We start from the raw sequence: 16,148 nt of genomic DNA on the forward strand, positions 1-16,148 counted from the left end.
TTTGGGCTAGAAGGAAAAATCCCCAGCACTCTAGATCAAAGAGCACCCTCCTCTTTCCCTCTGGGAATAGAAATTGTTAACTAATTGGTGCAAAAAAGACTCTTATTGCCATGACAAATAGATTCACACCATGGCTAAGTAAGTCATAACGTACTCCACTACACAGGAAAGTTATCCAAGCCCTCCAGTTAACGTGTTATTAGTGCTCAAAGACACGCACCCTTCCACGGAGAAAAAATGCTTTTGGTGTTGGTGGGAGACCCAATTTGCAGAGGGTGCACATCTGCAGAATTGTGTTTATGGTGTTCTACAACTTGCTCAGTTACTTAGCTATTTTCTCCCTTATGTTACAGTAGCACCAGGGACTGCAAGGCCTGTTGGCCAGGCCCTTATTTTTGTTACTAATATTTAAAAGAGCCTCCTGGAGGACCCCAAGTCCAGCAGAGCTCTGCTGCTCCCAGACGCTGAAATTCTGCAAAAAGGGTTGAAGCAGCAGACCCCGAAGGCTCTGGTGGTCCTAAACCTGAGGTAAGGGCTTTGTACCCCAGGAGCTCAAGGCCCCGACAGGCAACAAGCGTGGGAAATGCTTACTGGAACGCTTTGTCCCCACGGATGCTGAGAAGGTGGGGGAGCCCGCTGCGCTTCTGGGGAGCTGGCGGGCTTCTCCCCGGTCCCAGCAGCACGCTGGGCCTCGCAAGGGCAAGAGGCCGCCTCCAGGCAGCCACGTCGGTGGCCAGGGGGCAGGTGAAACGGGTCGAGGTTAGGAAGGAGAGGAGAGCGAGGGGGTCCAGGGGCGGGCGGGGCCGGGGCTGAGGGGACGCCCGGGCTCCCTCGGCCCAGGCAGCGCCTCCGGGCGGGCGGTGCCAGGACTGCGAGCCGAGCCGAGCCGGGCCCGCCCGCCGCCGCCTCCCCGCACCTTTCCCGGCCAGGAGCCGCCCCCGCGGGGGCCGGGCCAGCGGCGGCGGCGGGAGAGGGCGCCCGGCGCCGGCCCGCAGCTCCCCGGGGCAGGGCAGCTCCCGCACCGCCCGGCCTCCCCCAGCCATGTCGTCCAGTTCCCCCCCGGGCGAGCCGAAAAGCCGGAGCCTGGGCCGGCTGTCGCTGCCCAGGAAAGGCAGCGTGACGCTCGGCAAGAAGCCCTCGGCGCTGGAGCTGGCCGAGAGCACCCCTAACGCCCACTACGCCCCGCTCGCCGCCGCCCAGGGCGGGCAGCCGCCGGCGGGCAGCAGCCCGGAGCGGGAGCGGCCGCGCCGCTTGAGGAGCGAGATGGTGGTGGTGAACGCCGACTGCCCGCGGCCCCCCGTCAGCCTCGACCCCCGCGTCTCCATCTACAGCCTCCGCAAGCCGCTGCTGAGCCGCAGCAACGTCCAGGGCAGGGTCTACAACTTCTTAGAGCGACCCACGGGCTGGAAGTGCTTCGTGTACCACTTCACCGTGTGAGTACCCGCTCCCCGCCCCGGGCCCACCTGCTCCGCGCCGGGCTCCCGTTACAGCGGCTCCTCCCGGCGGCCGGGCCGCCGCCGTGGGTGCGAGGGGCTCTCGGGGCCGCCCCTCACGCCCGCCCGCTGCCGCCGTGGCCCCTTCCCGCCTTCCCGCCTCCCCTCACGGGGCTCGGCCCCGGAGCTTTCCAGAGCGGCACGGTGCTCGAGGCTTGAGCGTCTCGCCGATGCGAGCTCCTCCGTGGTGGTGGTTGGGCTGGGTTAGGTTTTTTTTGGTTTTTTTTTTTTTTTTTTTTTTTTGTCTGTTTTATACAGGTGTAAAGCAAACCAAAGTCACGCTCTGGGGGAAAGTTTTCTCTTACTTTAAACAGAAATGCAGTGTTTCAGGTCGGGAGCCTTTAGCCGTATCAATCAGAAAGAGCAGGAGCTAGCTTCAGGCAGTTTTCTTCAGAAAGTTACCTGAGGAGTTGACATAAATGGTTCATTCTGAGCGTGGAAATGAGTAGGTAACAACGCCGTCCATTCTTTAGTAGTTTTTAATGCAACGGCTCCTGATTTTCCAGTTTACTGCACAGCATCTGTTTCTGACTGAATAGGTGCGTTACCAGTGTTAGAGGAGAACAAGAGACAGGTGAAGTTCCTTTTCCTTGCCTCTTTTAACGACCCTTGCTCTAACATCGTGTCCTATTAGTTATGAATGCCATTGCTGTTATTTTTAGACAGGAAGGAGGACGACGGTGTTTGTAGGGTGTTAAAGCTACTTAGCTTCAGGCAAATTGAAAACTGCTCCGGGTAGAATATTCCCTGTGGAGCGCTGCACCCACCCCAAGCCAGTGCGTGGTAGCTCAGCGGTGCCTGAGGGTCTCAACAAGTGCCTCCACGAAAAAACAGTGCTTTTTGATCGAGATGTTGCAGAAGGCTTGCATGACCCTTGAGCAGTTTGCATATGTTAAATCTAGGTAATAAGGTCAGGTAGAATTGTGGTGTCTATTTATTCTTTGCATGCCCAAGCACACACATACACACACACACACTACACATATACATGCTTATTACAACAGCTAGAGGTAAAGAAGTTATGGTCAAAATCCAAAGACAAAAGACTTTGATAAAAATCAGTTTTTATGATATAATTATTATATTTTGATTTTCACTTCTAAGTAACTATTATTTTAAGTCAATTCAAGATTGTGTGCTTATATTCCGCATTTGAAGATTCTGGAGTCTTTGGGTAGTCAGGTAAGTGGTACCAGCTTTATTTTAGTGGAGGGAAAACAGCTGTCATCTGAATGTATTTAATTGGGAGATGACTGTGTGCAGCTGCTGAGATAATTGTGGGCTCCATTCTCTTTAGCATTATGATAATGCCATTAGATGACAAAACAGCTAATGGCTATAATTATGAAGTATCTAATAGTTGTGGTTGAACAATGTAAAACACTTTCAGGAATAGGAGTTCTTCCCCCCCCCCCCCCAAAAAAAAGGGGTTTTAGGCAGCCATCTTTTATGACTTCTGACCTCTTTCAGGTGTCTCAAATTATGTATAGAAGGGCCAATAAATTGTGTTCAGAATCTTAATTAATCTTTTCTAAACCTTAACAAGTAGACCTAGGAAAATCATGAAAAAAACCCTGTTAGATCCCTTTATCTATCTAAGATTCTAGCCTGAATTTTAACTGTTTTATTTCAAGTATTAGCAATGTGGATTAATCCTATCTGTGCAAGAATTAAGATTTTGTAATTCTACTTTAGGGAAGAGATTGCAATATGCACAGGAAGTCATTGCCTGTCTCTGCCCCCAATACACAGTTAAATATGTTGTAAGCATTAGTCCCAGCATTTCCCCTCTTTCCAGAAGAGCTCTTCTGATGCAATGGTGAATGACAGTGACAGTAGATATTCTCAAGCCTTTAGTAAGCGTTGTGCAAATTCCTTCTCTTGAGTACCATGAAGAGATGGAAGAGGGTACTAACACCCTCATGTGTGTCTTGCAAGGTGATGTGCAAGTACCATGTGTGTATTTTTAGGCAGCCTCACTCTGGTTTCCACCAGCAGAGGGAAGTGAGTCTGGACTGTCCTCGGCCATCCCGACTTCTTGTTTCTGTAGTAGATAAACCTGTGCTTCTTGTGTCCATTAAATAATGTTTTCGGTTACTGATCTTTGGTCCATACCTCTCTAACTCTTGCTTTCTGAGCTTCCAAAGCAACTTCCTGGCATGCTTGCTTTCTGCAGCACCAAGGCATGCTCTCCGAGTACAGCCACTGCCAGCCAGATGCTGAGTATTGGTAGGTTAATAGTTGCTACAAAGCAGAAATTTGTTACTGAAATTAACTGAGAAGACAGGCAGTTTGTTTGGTCCAGAGAAGCTGCTGTGTCTCAGCCTTTACTCTGGCGGATGCATGGAACCTGATTTTTGCAGGTGGTTTTCTAGCTTTTTGTAAGCAGCTGATTACAAGTGATGAGTTGTAGAGCTAAAACGGACTTGGAGTTATAAGTAACTTGATTATTTTGTTGTCAGCACACAAACATGTTCATAGAGAGCTAAGCTGGATTTTACCTTGCGATGTACAAGGTCCCTGATGGTTGTCTCTCCCGCCAAAATGAGTTTGAGACTGATGTCATTTCCCTGTTGCTTCTTTGTGACTCCTTTGCTGGCTTCCTCTTGCTTTATTCTGGGGGCTTTCAGCAGCTGGGGAGGTCTCGGTCGCTATCTTGAAGGTTCAGAGGGGAAGGAAAGGTAACAGAAGTGGTGTTAATTTAGGGCATAAAGACCAAAGCTGAGTAGAGGGTCCTGGCTGAGACCTAGCCTGAAGATGGGAGCAATGAGCCCTGCAGGCTTCTTTGTTTTCTGTCTGTTGTGCTGTTCTAGGTTGTGTGCAGTGTGTGGCTGTGTTCTTAATTATACACTGAAATTATTAAATTTAGAAACAACTCCTGGAGTAGTCAATGTAACTTGTTCTGGACCTGTATCTGTAGTTGGTTGTTGAAACACAGTTTATCGAGCGCTAAGGGATACATCTACAGTCACTTTTCCTGCTCAGGAATCTTAATCAGTGGTATCTAGAATATTAATAGCTAAGAACTGATAATGCAGAACTATTTTCCTTATTTTTATAATATAGTGTTCAGAAAAGGGAAGTTGAGCACCTTTCTATGCTGGTATGTTTCTATGCTGGTATGTTTGTTTCATATTTAGGTTGCTGTATGTTTTGGTGTGCAGCAAAGCCCCTGGTGTACCCCTTGATCTAAAGGATGACATCTGGTTATCTTGTCAGACCAATGACCTCTTTACTTCTGAATAGTTATTTCTTCCAAAAAGCGTCTGAAATGCCTGTTTTCCAAGATGCAAAAGGTATATTCCTTTGTTGATATTTTTAATCTTCCAGGATAATTTGATATCACAGTCGCTGATTAAATGAGATGAACTCTGCACAGGTCTTTTCTGAGATTTGTCTTACTTTCTCAGACCAAAGAGCAGAAATGTCTCAAGTGAGCAGAATAAGACATGAATCATTTAAACTAGATTTTTAAACTAGATTTTTATAGGCTATGGAAATAGTGTCTATGGGTAGAAGGAATGGGGAATCAGCTATTAATTTACCACTTGAAAACACTGCCTAAAAATACTAGTGGAGGTGATAGAAACTTATTTCAGCTACATGACTTGGTTTGATGTTGTATTAAATTTCATTTAAATATATGAAGTATATAGTGTACGTACACTTAATTCTACCTGTGCAAGTAAGTTGTGCTTGATAGCTGAAGATTAACATGTGTGGCTTCTGCAGACGCAACTGGTAGTTGCTTGGAAACTTGGATTTTGTAGGCAGGAGCTTGCCCTGTGGTTTGGCTGCATGTATGGTAATGTCCTGCCAGAGCCACCAAGCCCCCCTTGGCTGTCGGAGGCGAGGCGGTGACTGCGTGCCACTGTTCACAATGACCTTTGGGGCTGGGGCATCTTATCACATTTATCATAGTAGTGCACCTTGGGGTATTGGCTTTGAGAGGTGAAATATTTTGTGGCCTTAACTAGTTGAGTTTTCAGGCCGTGTGAAGAGAGGTGGAAGGACAAAAGAAGCTTAAATTCTGTCCTCGTAGTGGCCCGATGAAATCCTGAGATTCTGTCCCAGTGTTGGAAACGACTGTAAAAAGAATAAGTAAAGTCTTTGATATTTAAAAAAATTACTTTAGATTTAAATGCATGAGGGAAGAGCTTATTCTCACCCTCTTCAAGTACTTTAAAATAGAATGTCTTAAAACATGCCTGAAGAAACTTAAGTTATGAGCTTTCTGGCGATTTCTCTTGTTCTCAGTATGGCAAATAATGACCTCTGGCAACTCACACTGCATGCTGACTCCCCACATTCTTTGAAGTGTTGACCGTTAGCAGAGAGAACAGTTTGGAAACCGATGGACCATTGGTCTGTTTAGGTATGGCAGCTCTCCTTTGTTGCCATGCAAGATAATCATCTTCTATCTTATCTTTGCATGCGTGTACCTCGTTCAATTTACTTTGCCTTTGTGTACGTTTGGTTTAATCGGCAGTGATTGTCATTGAGCTTGTTCAAATCCCAAGGTGTTTACATAAGCTTTGATTGGCCGGTGGTTGAGATTTGGGAGACTGGTCTCTAGAAACAGGCAGACTCTCAGAAGTGTGCCTGCATGTGTACGCATGCAAAGATAAGAAGCAAGGGTAGATAGAATATTCCAGTTGCTTGTGTATCAGGATTTATAGTAATCAGTTGTTAAAGGCAATGCAGTGTTTACATAGTGCTGTTTACATACAGTACTGTGAGAAAGGAGCTAAACTCTAACTTAAAATCCTATTTTTTGTCCTGTTTCCAAGTGTATTGCAAGCATACTTCCAAACCTACTGGTTCATACTTGGTGTGTAAACTGTTGAGGAGGGAAAATTATCTATAAAATAATTAGTGTGTGCATGTGCTCACACATGACTAATTTTTCTTTCAGACTAGAATAAACTGAGTAAAAAAAGGAGCAAAACATGAAGTACTAAATATTGGGGTGTTTAGAGATTTGTGTGGCTTTTCTAAGTGGAAGGAAAGGAAAATAGTGTGATCACAGTCATATTCTTTCTGCTGCGGTCAGTTGCAGGGAAACGCAGGTTTAGGTTTTTTTGTCAAATTGACCCCCTCATTTTGGCATGTTTGAGAGGGAGATTATGCTTGTCATGCAGAAGCTGATGTGAACAAAAGTTTGCTTTATTTCTCTATGACTTTTGTCTATGAGTTTTGGTTGCTTGCAGTCAGTGTTTAACATTTATTTGTATTACTGGAGCCTGGCACTCCCATCCATTCATGTTAGATACAATTGTAATAATACAGTTGTCACTTTCTCACTTCGTGTTTTCAAGAGCATGGTGTGCTACGGCTTATATAGATCTTTGAGGTCACAGACATGCTCAAGGACTATAACAGGGAAAAATGAGGTGGAAACAAGGTGATATATGTAGCTTTATTCTTGCCCTGACCTACTCCAGTCTGGTGTTTTGATTTGCAGCAGAGTGGACATCTTTGCAACCTAGCACCGTGTATCTATTAATATGCTTGGTAACAATTTTATCAGAGAGAAGGAGGGATTGGAAAGCCAACTTTACATATTCCCAGAGAGGAGGGAAGACCTTTTGCCTGTCCCATTATTTTAGGTGGTCGTACATGTAAGACAATGCACTATAATGTTTAGGAATTGCTGTTGCAGAGTCAGCCCTGTTTGCTGATCAGCCAGATACTGAAGTTCTGAGTCTTGGCAGATTTTGGACGCAGGTGAGGTGAAAAAAAGGTGACTTAAAGGTTTTGCTGTTCCCTCCTTCCCTGCTGCATGCCACAGTGCAGCCCCTTAGCTACAATATTACATGAAGATACTTCTTTGGGACTTGTGTGATTGAGAGAGTATTTGGGCTGGCCAGTATACAGCTTTCCACTCTTGCCTATGCCATGTTTCCCAACCTGTAATTTGACAGAAGTTTTGTTTTTGCTGAGGACTATCTGGCTGTCCTGTGACCGAGACCATTCCAAGCCTGTGCCAAGAAGACCTTAGGAGTGACAGCGTAGTTACATGGCAGGAGGGGTCCCCATTTCTCTCTCCCAGTGGGACAGTGGAAATTCTCAGGATAAGAAATGCAGATACTAATACCTACATAATTGACTAAAAATGAAAAAAAAAATATTACCTAAGTGTACTTAGTAATTGACTGTCATCAGAAAGAAAAGCAGTATCATAAACTATATCCTCTCAGCGTCAACCACTAGTAATTAATGCCTGGAAGTCACTTTGACTAAACCACCATCTTTGCATCATTTGTCACATTTAATCATTGCTGCATGAAAATGATTTTGGAAAAGTATTCTGACTGTTGAAGGGGAAGGAAGGTGAAAATCTGGGTATCTTCTAATTTAAATGCCTTTCAAAGGCACACAGTATCTCTAGCAGTAATTATGGAAATTCAATTTCTGTTTTGAAATGAATAGCATGATGTGGTCGGCTACTTGAAAAAAAAAAACACTTGTTGAGTGTCATCTTGACCTGTGGTCCACAGGCAGGCACAGAAGCTGCATGAGGACAGAGAGTTCCTTGGGGGAGAAAAAGACTTTGTAATTGAAGTGATGTTTTAGGTTTTTGAATAACTGATGGAAGCAGAAGGCTGTAAGCTTCTGAACATTAATGCTCGGTGCATCCAGGTTGTGTCTGTGGAATGCACACACAAAAGTTATAAATGTATTAAATTTGGACAGGCTTTTCTGCGGGTAGGCCTTCTCTCTTATCATTCTTCCAGTATAACATTTCAGGTCCTCCTCTGGTGTTTGTTTCTCCAGGAAAAGAATTATTCTAACTTTAAACGTTGCACATGAATGATCTTAAGAAAACCAGTAAGTGCAGTATTCACATTTCTCTCTATCTGTCAAATGGTTGGTTGGGCAATTCTGGCACACTTTCTTGCCCTGGCTCTTCACGTGCCAGGGAAAAAAACTTGCAAGGCTGTGTAGATAGGCTTCTTTCAAAACTTTCATTGCAGCTGAATCAAGGCTAGAGTTGAGATTCAATTGCAGTGAACTAATTAGGCTGAACTCCAAATAAGTGCCCGAGTGCTGGATGTGCTACAAACAACGGTGCCAACATATGCTGTAGGGAGCTATGCACAGGCACAGTGCTTTTCTGACTTTAAAATTGGCAGTACCTCATTAATTTTGTGTGTAAATAGATTGTTTAATGTGCATTAGTGGCTGAACACAAAAGCTGTGAATGCTTGCTTACTCAGTTCCAGATAGAAAATAGTGTCTTGTTGGGGGCAAGGTGTTTTCTGCCTGTCACCAAGAGGTCCAACACAAGTTTCAAATGCGTTGGAAGGTTGCCAGTTGCAAATAAGCCTGATGGGTAGGCTGAGCTACAGAAAAAGAATGTGTAGATTAGTGAGTTTTTAGGTAAGGTACTAGCTCTCCTCATACAGTCATGCTTCATCTGGCACAATGGCCTGTGAGAACCATTATAATACCAGTAATGATAATGGCAGAGCACATGTATTTGCAAGCTACTGCCATAGCAGAAGCTTGCAATTTTATTTTACCTCCTACTAGAAAGATATGTATATATATGTGTATATACATATATTTTTAATAGAGGGAGTGTTCAATATTTAGTAGTCAAACTTAATATTATTTTTACTGTATGTTTTTAGACAGTGTGGTTTTTTTTTTTTTTTTTTTTTTAATAGGAAATTCTAAAGCTACTCTAAATCAAAGTTTTCTTTGGCCACCAATTCGTGCACACTTGGAGTACTAGAGAGGTGTTTGGTGTAAACTTTCCCCTTTTCTGGCATGATCAATTTCTGAGGACACAGGGATTTTCATCTTCCTTCTTTCCTGATTTCATGGTAAAGAATAATAAAGTAATAGCTGTCTTCTATGTTTAAAGAACTGTAAGAAATTGCACAGGATGCAAAGCAGGGCCTGAATAAGTGTGTGGGTATAGTATAGCTACTTGTTTGTTTGGGTTTTTTTAAAAAAACAAACCAGACAACCCAAAACTACCACCACCACCACCAAAAATCCCACAAAAATAAAAGTACTGTCCTACATTTCTTAAATGGCAATTTCCTCCCTTAACACCCACACTGTTCAACAGAAAACTTAGAACCTGGAAAAATTTCAATATAAAAAATAGGCAGCCACAGGGGAAGCCAAGGGTTTCTTAAAGCTTAGGGCAACTACTGTGGCAAAAGCAAGCTTTTTGTCTGAACTGTTTTAGTGTCAGAACTACCAGTGGTTTAAGTTAACGAACACACATTTTCTCAAGACTGGCTGATTCCTTTCTGAGTTTAAGAAAAGAACATGTCTGTGTGTGTGACTTTGTGCAAGGAATATATCAAACATTAAAAACTGCAGTCTTGGAAGTTTAAACTCCTGAAAATCAGAAGTTACACTGCAAATTGTTAGGTGGTCTTTAGAGATTCGTAACAATGTTCGTAGAGTAGCTCTTTAGAGTTTTTCTCATATGTTCCTCACAACCAATGTGATGTTTTAGTATTTTTATGAAAAACGTTAACCAAAGCCAAAATAAACCTAGGACAGGGTTTCTGCATCCTTTCAAGTTTCTTCTGCTTCTGCAAATATTGATCCTGATGTTTGGATTTCATATTCAAGTTTTCAATAGGAACATAAATCTCACACGTGTTTTGCTAATGCCAGTGGACTTGTTACATCATTTGACAATACAATTTTGTCATATTTTGTAATAGGAAACTGAAAGGTTTTACTCCTAACTATAAAATCCCTTTTCTTTTGCATGCCTCCTTCTGCTGAGGTTATCTGAAAAATAAATGCTTTGTTATATAACTTGACTAGTGCTTACTTCAAATGAGAAATATACTGTACTTAGTGAACTAAGATCTTGAAATAGTACCAAATCTTTGTTTATTCTAACAGGTTGTGCTTTTGTTTATCATTTATTGGCTCTCACACCCTGAAAGAAATAGAGCATCTGTTTTCTTTTCCAGTAATAGGAAAGTATAACACATTTGTTGAAGTAATTTGTTTTGATTCTGCAAGAAATGTTCATCATGTGTTTAACTTCACTATGCAAATAGGTATTTGCTTTTCAGTAGGAGCAACTAGTAAAGATAAAAGGAAAGGAGCAACCAGTAAAGACAAAAACTTATACATATCTCTAAAATTAGGGCAATTAAAATTACTTGCCAGGTGTTCGTCATAGAATCCTAGAATGATTTGGGTTGGAAGGGACTTTAAAGATCATCAAGTCTCAGCCCTTCTGCCCCGGGCAGGGCCCCCTTCCCCCAGCCCAGGGGGCTCCCAGCCCCGTCCAACCTGGCCTTGAACCCTTCCAGGGAGGGGGCACCCACAGCTGCTCTGGGCACCCTGGGCCAGCGCCTCACCCCCGGCACAGGGAAGAACTTCTTCCATATATCCAATCTAAATCTACCCTCTTTCAGTTTAAAACCATTAACCCTTGACTTATACCTACATCCCCTGATCCAGAGTCCCTCCCCCCCTTTCCTGTCCCCCCTTTAAGCCCTGGGAGGCCGCTCGAAGGTCCCCCCGGAGCCTTCTCTTCTCCAGGCTGAACCCCCCCAACTCTCTCAGCCCGGCCCCCCAGGGGAGCTGCTCCAGCCCCCCCAGCATCTCCGTGGCCTCCTCTGGCCCTGCTCGAGCAGCTCCGTGTCCTTCTGCTGTTGGGGGCCCCCGAGCTGGCCCCAGCACTGCAGGGGGGTCTCCCCAGAGCGGAGCAGAGGGGGAGAATCCCCTCCCTGGCCCTGCTGCCCCCCCTGCTCTGGCTGCAGCCCCGGGCACGGGTGGGTTCTGGGCTGCCAGCGCACGGGGCTGCCTCACGGGCAGTTTTCCCCCCACCAACCCCCCCCAGTCCCTCTCCTTGGGGCTGCTCTCCTGCCACTCCTCGAGGGCCCAGCCTGGGTTTGTGCCTGGGATTGCCCTGACCCACGGGCAGGCCCTTGCCCTTGGCCTTGTTGAACTCCATGAGGCTCACACGGGCTCCCCTCTCCAGCCCGTCCCTCTGGATGCCATCCCTGCCCTTTAGAGTATCAACCACACCACGCAGCTTGGTGTCATCCCCAGACTTGCTGAGGGTGTGCTCAGTTCCACTGTCCAGGTCCCTGACAAAGATGTTAAATAGTACTGGTCCCAGCAGGGACCCCTGAGGGACAGCACTCCTCACTGGTCTCCACCTGGACCCTGAGGTGTTGACCACAACCACCCAGCCCTTTCCTTATCCACCGATTGGTCCATCCCTCAAACCCACGTCTCTCCAATTTAGAGACAAGGATGTCATGCAGGGCAGTGTCAGATGCTTCGCACAAGTCCAGGTAGGTGATGTCAGTAGCTCTTCCCTTCCCCGTCAGTGCCTGTCATAGAAGGCCACCAAATTTGTCAGGCAGGATTTGCCCTTAGTGAAGCCATGGTGGCTGTCACCAATCATGTCATTATTTTACGTGTGCTCTAGCATAGATTCCAGGAGGATCCTCTCCATGATCTTGCCAGGCATAGAGATGAGACTGACTGGCCTATAGTTCCCTGGGTCTTTATTTCCCTTTTTAAAAATGGGGGTTATGTTTCCCCTTTTCTAGTCAGTGGGAACTTTGTTGTACTGTCATGACTTCTCAAATATGATGGGTGGTGGCTTAGCCACTTCATCTGCCAGTTCCCTCAGGACCCATGGATGTATCTCATCAGGCCCCATGGAATTGTGCACCTTCAGGTTCCTTAGATGGTCTCAGACCTGATCTTCTCCTACAGTGGGTGGTTCTTCATTCTCCTAGTCCCTACTTTGCCTTCTGCCCCTTGGGCCATGTGGCTGGAGCCCTTGCTAGTGAAGATGGGGAAAAAAGTCGCTGAGTACCTCAGCATTCTCCATATCCTGGGTAACCAGGTCTCCCATTTCCTTCCGGAGAGGTCCCACATTTTCCCTGGTCTTCCTTTTATCACTGATGTACCTACAGAAGCTTTCCTTGTTGCCTTTGATGTCCCTGACTGGATTTAATTTTATTAAGGCTTTGGCCTTCCTAAGCTGATCCCTTGGACAGTTTCTCTGTATTCCCCCCAGGCTACCTGTCCTTGCTTCTACCCTCTGTAGGCTTCCTTTTTGTGTTTGAGTTTCTCCAGGAGCTCCTTGTTCATCCACGCAGGCCTGCTGGTGTTTTTACCTGACATCCTCTTTGTTGGGTTGCATTGCTCCTGAGCTTTGAGGTGGTGAATAAGGTTTTGTTGTTTGTTTGTTTGTTTGTTTGTTTTTTCTGAAAGATAAGCATCTTATAATGCTAATTCTGTATGAACTTTTACTGGTCTCTTGCCTGTAGTAAATATGTTAAATTATATAACATATATAATCAAGTTTTTCACCATCTCACCAGCAGCTTTGTAGATTTCTAAAAATAAATGGTCTAAATTTCTAAAAATAAAATCGTATGTGTTCTAGACTGGGCAAGAACACGGACTTGTCCCTTCTGTTTAGGCCAGAGAGTGGTGTCACTTGCAATAAGCTGCTCACTGTCAGGCAGCATTCTTGAGCTGGCACAAGAAGGTTGCACTCACTTTGATATGTGTAACTCCAGTGCTCAGAGGTCACTAGTCTCCTCTGCAAATGTACTCCCTAAAGTCTTGGGGATACGTTTAGTTTTTTTCAATTTTTAGCAATGTATTTTTATTGCAGTGTTAATATTACATAATTTTATGTGGGTTGGATAGGGAAGAAATCTGGGTCACAATTCGAGACCAGAATGTAAATCATCCATTAGGTTATTTCCCTGGATTGTCTCCAAAGGCACTAGGTTTAACAGCAGAGGCAAGGTATTGGTGGCAAAGATGACAGAACCCTTGCTCATCTCTAGTACAACAAAGGCTGCAGTCTTGGTAGTGAAAGTATCTTCCTTCTGGGAAGTAAGGAATTACCTTCAGAGAATGTGTTTGTTCCTGCAGCATCTATCCCCCTCCCAGGGAAACTGCCTTGTCTGAAAATGGGCTGGAATTGTCTGGGCTCTTCTTTTTCACGGTAACCCTTGAGGGCACCACAGTCCAACTAAGAGCTGAAGTAAATGTGCCTCGTCTCCTGTAGGGATGTTGACAAATACAGCAAAGGAGAATGGATGCAGGAAATAGTGGCTGCTGCTAACCTCATTCTTGCACCCTTCAGATGCTTCTGCCCAATTATCTGTGTGGAGCAATGGAGATAGGGGACAGAGACAAGAGGAAAGATCTTCCATCTTGTGGCTTCAAAAAAAAAAAGAACGCCTTCTGCCAATCATGTTAAGAATCAGTGGTGTTTGTATTCTGCAGAACAAAGGCTTTATCTGTCGTTTACAGGTTTCAGCAAATAGTTCTTTATTTTTCCTAATATTCTTCCTAAGTAGATCTAGTTGAGATGATTTGATTTGTTTTTCACTCCTGTCTTACGAGACACTGAAATGTGATCAAACCTGACAGTCAGTAAATAAATAAATGTGTACTGCTTTATCCGTAGTGTGAGTAAACGTCATGTGATTGTATGCCGTTATCTTATCCATGACCCAGAACGTATTGATAATGGATTATCTCAGCACTTCACACAAAATAAACCTGCTCACTTGATGTTTTCTATGTCAACAGGTCGTCCAGCATGCTAGTGCTAAACAGTCTGAGCTCTCTGCTTCGGCAGTGCGTAAAGTATGATAGGCACAGACATCTAAGTCTTACACGGTCGTGTTACTTGTATGCCTTCGTAGTTCTGTTCACTCCAGACAGCTCTTTGTAGCTTTTATTTACTGTTATGACATGATCTTATTTGGACAGCTATGTATTTGAACTATAAAAATGAGAAAAATGCTACAAGAATGAGGAGGAAACATGGCTTTCAGACTGCAGGTTTTGCAGCAAATGCAAGGCTGTATCCGTACCGCGGTCGTGCGAGTTGCTTGTTGCGCTGATTGTCAGACACTGAGGTTATCTCCTGATGACTTCTGTGGCAGGTTTTTTTGTGTGGCTTTTGTATAAAACATACTTTCATCAAGTCTTGCTGTAAAGTGAGACTAAGAAATTGAGCAGACTGAAAACGTGGTGTACTATGAGAAGAGTATAATTTCTAGACGTTTTCAGTGAATAGTATCTGTATGAGTAAAGGGACACTGGCTTATATCTCTTACATAAAGTAGTGTAGATAACATTCAAGCAGAATTTGATACTAGCTGTTAGCCTCTGCTGAGGTGGTCTCCTTTTTCTGAGGAAAGTTTTGTATCAAATGCCTTTCTTTTCAAATAAACAGTGTTCATTTCAGGAAACCTGTGTGTGGCCTGTGTATGTCATTATTAAAATAATGTATGCAAATGCCATATGATTCTTCTCTTGAGGGATTCTGCTGGAAACTACGTAGCAAGTAATCAAACTATTTCTAAGCCCTTGGAGGAAATGAGTCTGTTAGTTTATACAATGTATGTTAGCAGTCAACATGAACTGGTCAAGCCCCAGTAATCTGTCGATTTAATTTCAGATTGTGATGGAGTAAAAGGGTTTGTGGCTAGAGAAAACCCAGATGTTGCCATATATATCCTTTATCAGATTCTTGACGCTTCCCTTGTTTGCTTATGAACCTGCTTTGTTGATGAAGTTGGTACTGTATGTCAGCAAAGGTGTAGGCCAACTGAATAAAAAAACTGTTTGGGGGGAGAATAAGAGCCACTCAAGGACTAGAAACATGATATTGTGATCTGAGGAAAGATAGCTCAGCATAAAGAGCAACAGTAGGAGAGTACAAGGTGGATGACTTGGAAGTCTTCAAACAAAAGACTGTCCTAGGTAGGAGGAGAAAGATCTGTTTTTCATGTTCACATGGATTTGATAAGAAGTAATGGTCTTTAAAGCGTATTCTGAATTTCTCCTGTTGCATGAGAGGGATAGTGGAGCAACAAACTGCATTACCCAGAAAGGCTGTGGAATCTGTCCCTGGAAGGCTTTAAGCACAGCCCAGATGAATATTTATCAGGGTTCATCTGAGTGTAATGGGTCCTGCTGTGGGCCAGGTGTCCAGGATTCTGTAGTCACCCTGTGAGAGGAATATATGCAGATCCCGGTAGCTGGGCAATTTCTTAACCTAGCGACACTTGAGTTTGGCACGTGTGTGTGTAAGGTGGAGGGTTGGCGCTCTTTCTGTCCCCAGCTTTTCTGTTTCTTCCCATGAAGTACCTTTGCTCCTTTCATGTCAGATCAATCTAAAACCCACTATGAGTTTTTTGGTAATCTTCAGGCCTTTGTGCTACATGTGGTGGCCGGATTCCTTTGACTCTGGGGGCTTTAGCTGCATGGATACACAAAGGATATGTGCTGTTTTGGTGCTTCCTCTATTGATCCTTCCAGTGAGCTTACAGCAAGATGTAAGACTTCTCAATACATTGCTGCTGTGGTGACCAGAATTTCTCCTTTCCCATCCAGGTTGTTCTGTTTTGCTGTTAAAACTGGCAAAGATTTTGGGGATGAAATATTACGTATCGTAGATTGTTAGTTGAATCCACCATATCTCAATTTGCAGGTTGATTTAACAGTGAGTGGCTGATGGAGATCTCTCAGGATGTGCTGGATGGGTGGCTCTTCTCACATAGTTAAGAGAAGTGACGGTTGTATCAGGGTTTCAAAGGAAATATCTCCTTTCTGTTAACTCTCTTGGGATCATAAGCCTTAGCAGTGACAGCCTTGTTGCTGAAG

At 44.4% G+C, this 16,148-nt stretch overlaps 1 protein-coding gene across 2 annotated transcripts in view; it reads left to right on the top strand.

The window, feature by feature from the left end:
- The first annotated feature begins 958 nt into the window (after positions 1 to 958).
- KCNQ1 (potassium voltage-gated channel subfamily Q member 1) overlaps positions 959 to 16,148 on the top strand; it is a 357,709-nt gene continuing 342,519 nt past the window's right edge. Inside the window, exon 1 of one of the 2 annotated variants that reach the window (XM_042785622.1) lies at positions 959 to 1,433. In XM_042785622.1, the coding sequence (XP_042641556.1) occupies positions 1,042 to 1,433 (392 nt within the window). In that variant the 5' untranslated portion in view covers positions 959 to 1,041. The remainder of the gene's footprint in view (positions 1,434 to 16,148) is intronic. The other variant, XM_032984887.2, reaches the window with a different exon arrangement.

The sequence above is a fragment of the Tyto alba genome, unplaced genomic scaffold (genome assembly GCF_018691265.1).
Source record: "Tyto alba isolate M040663 unplaced genomic scaffold, T.alba_DEE_v4.0 Super-Scaffold_8, whole genome shotgun sequence".
Taxonomy (NCBI): domain Eukaryota; kingdom Metazoa; phylum Chordata; class Aves; order Strigiformes; family Tytonidae; genus Tyto; species Tyto alba.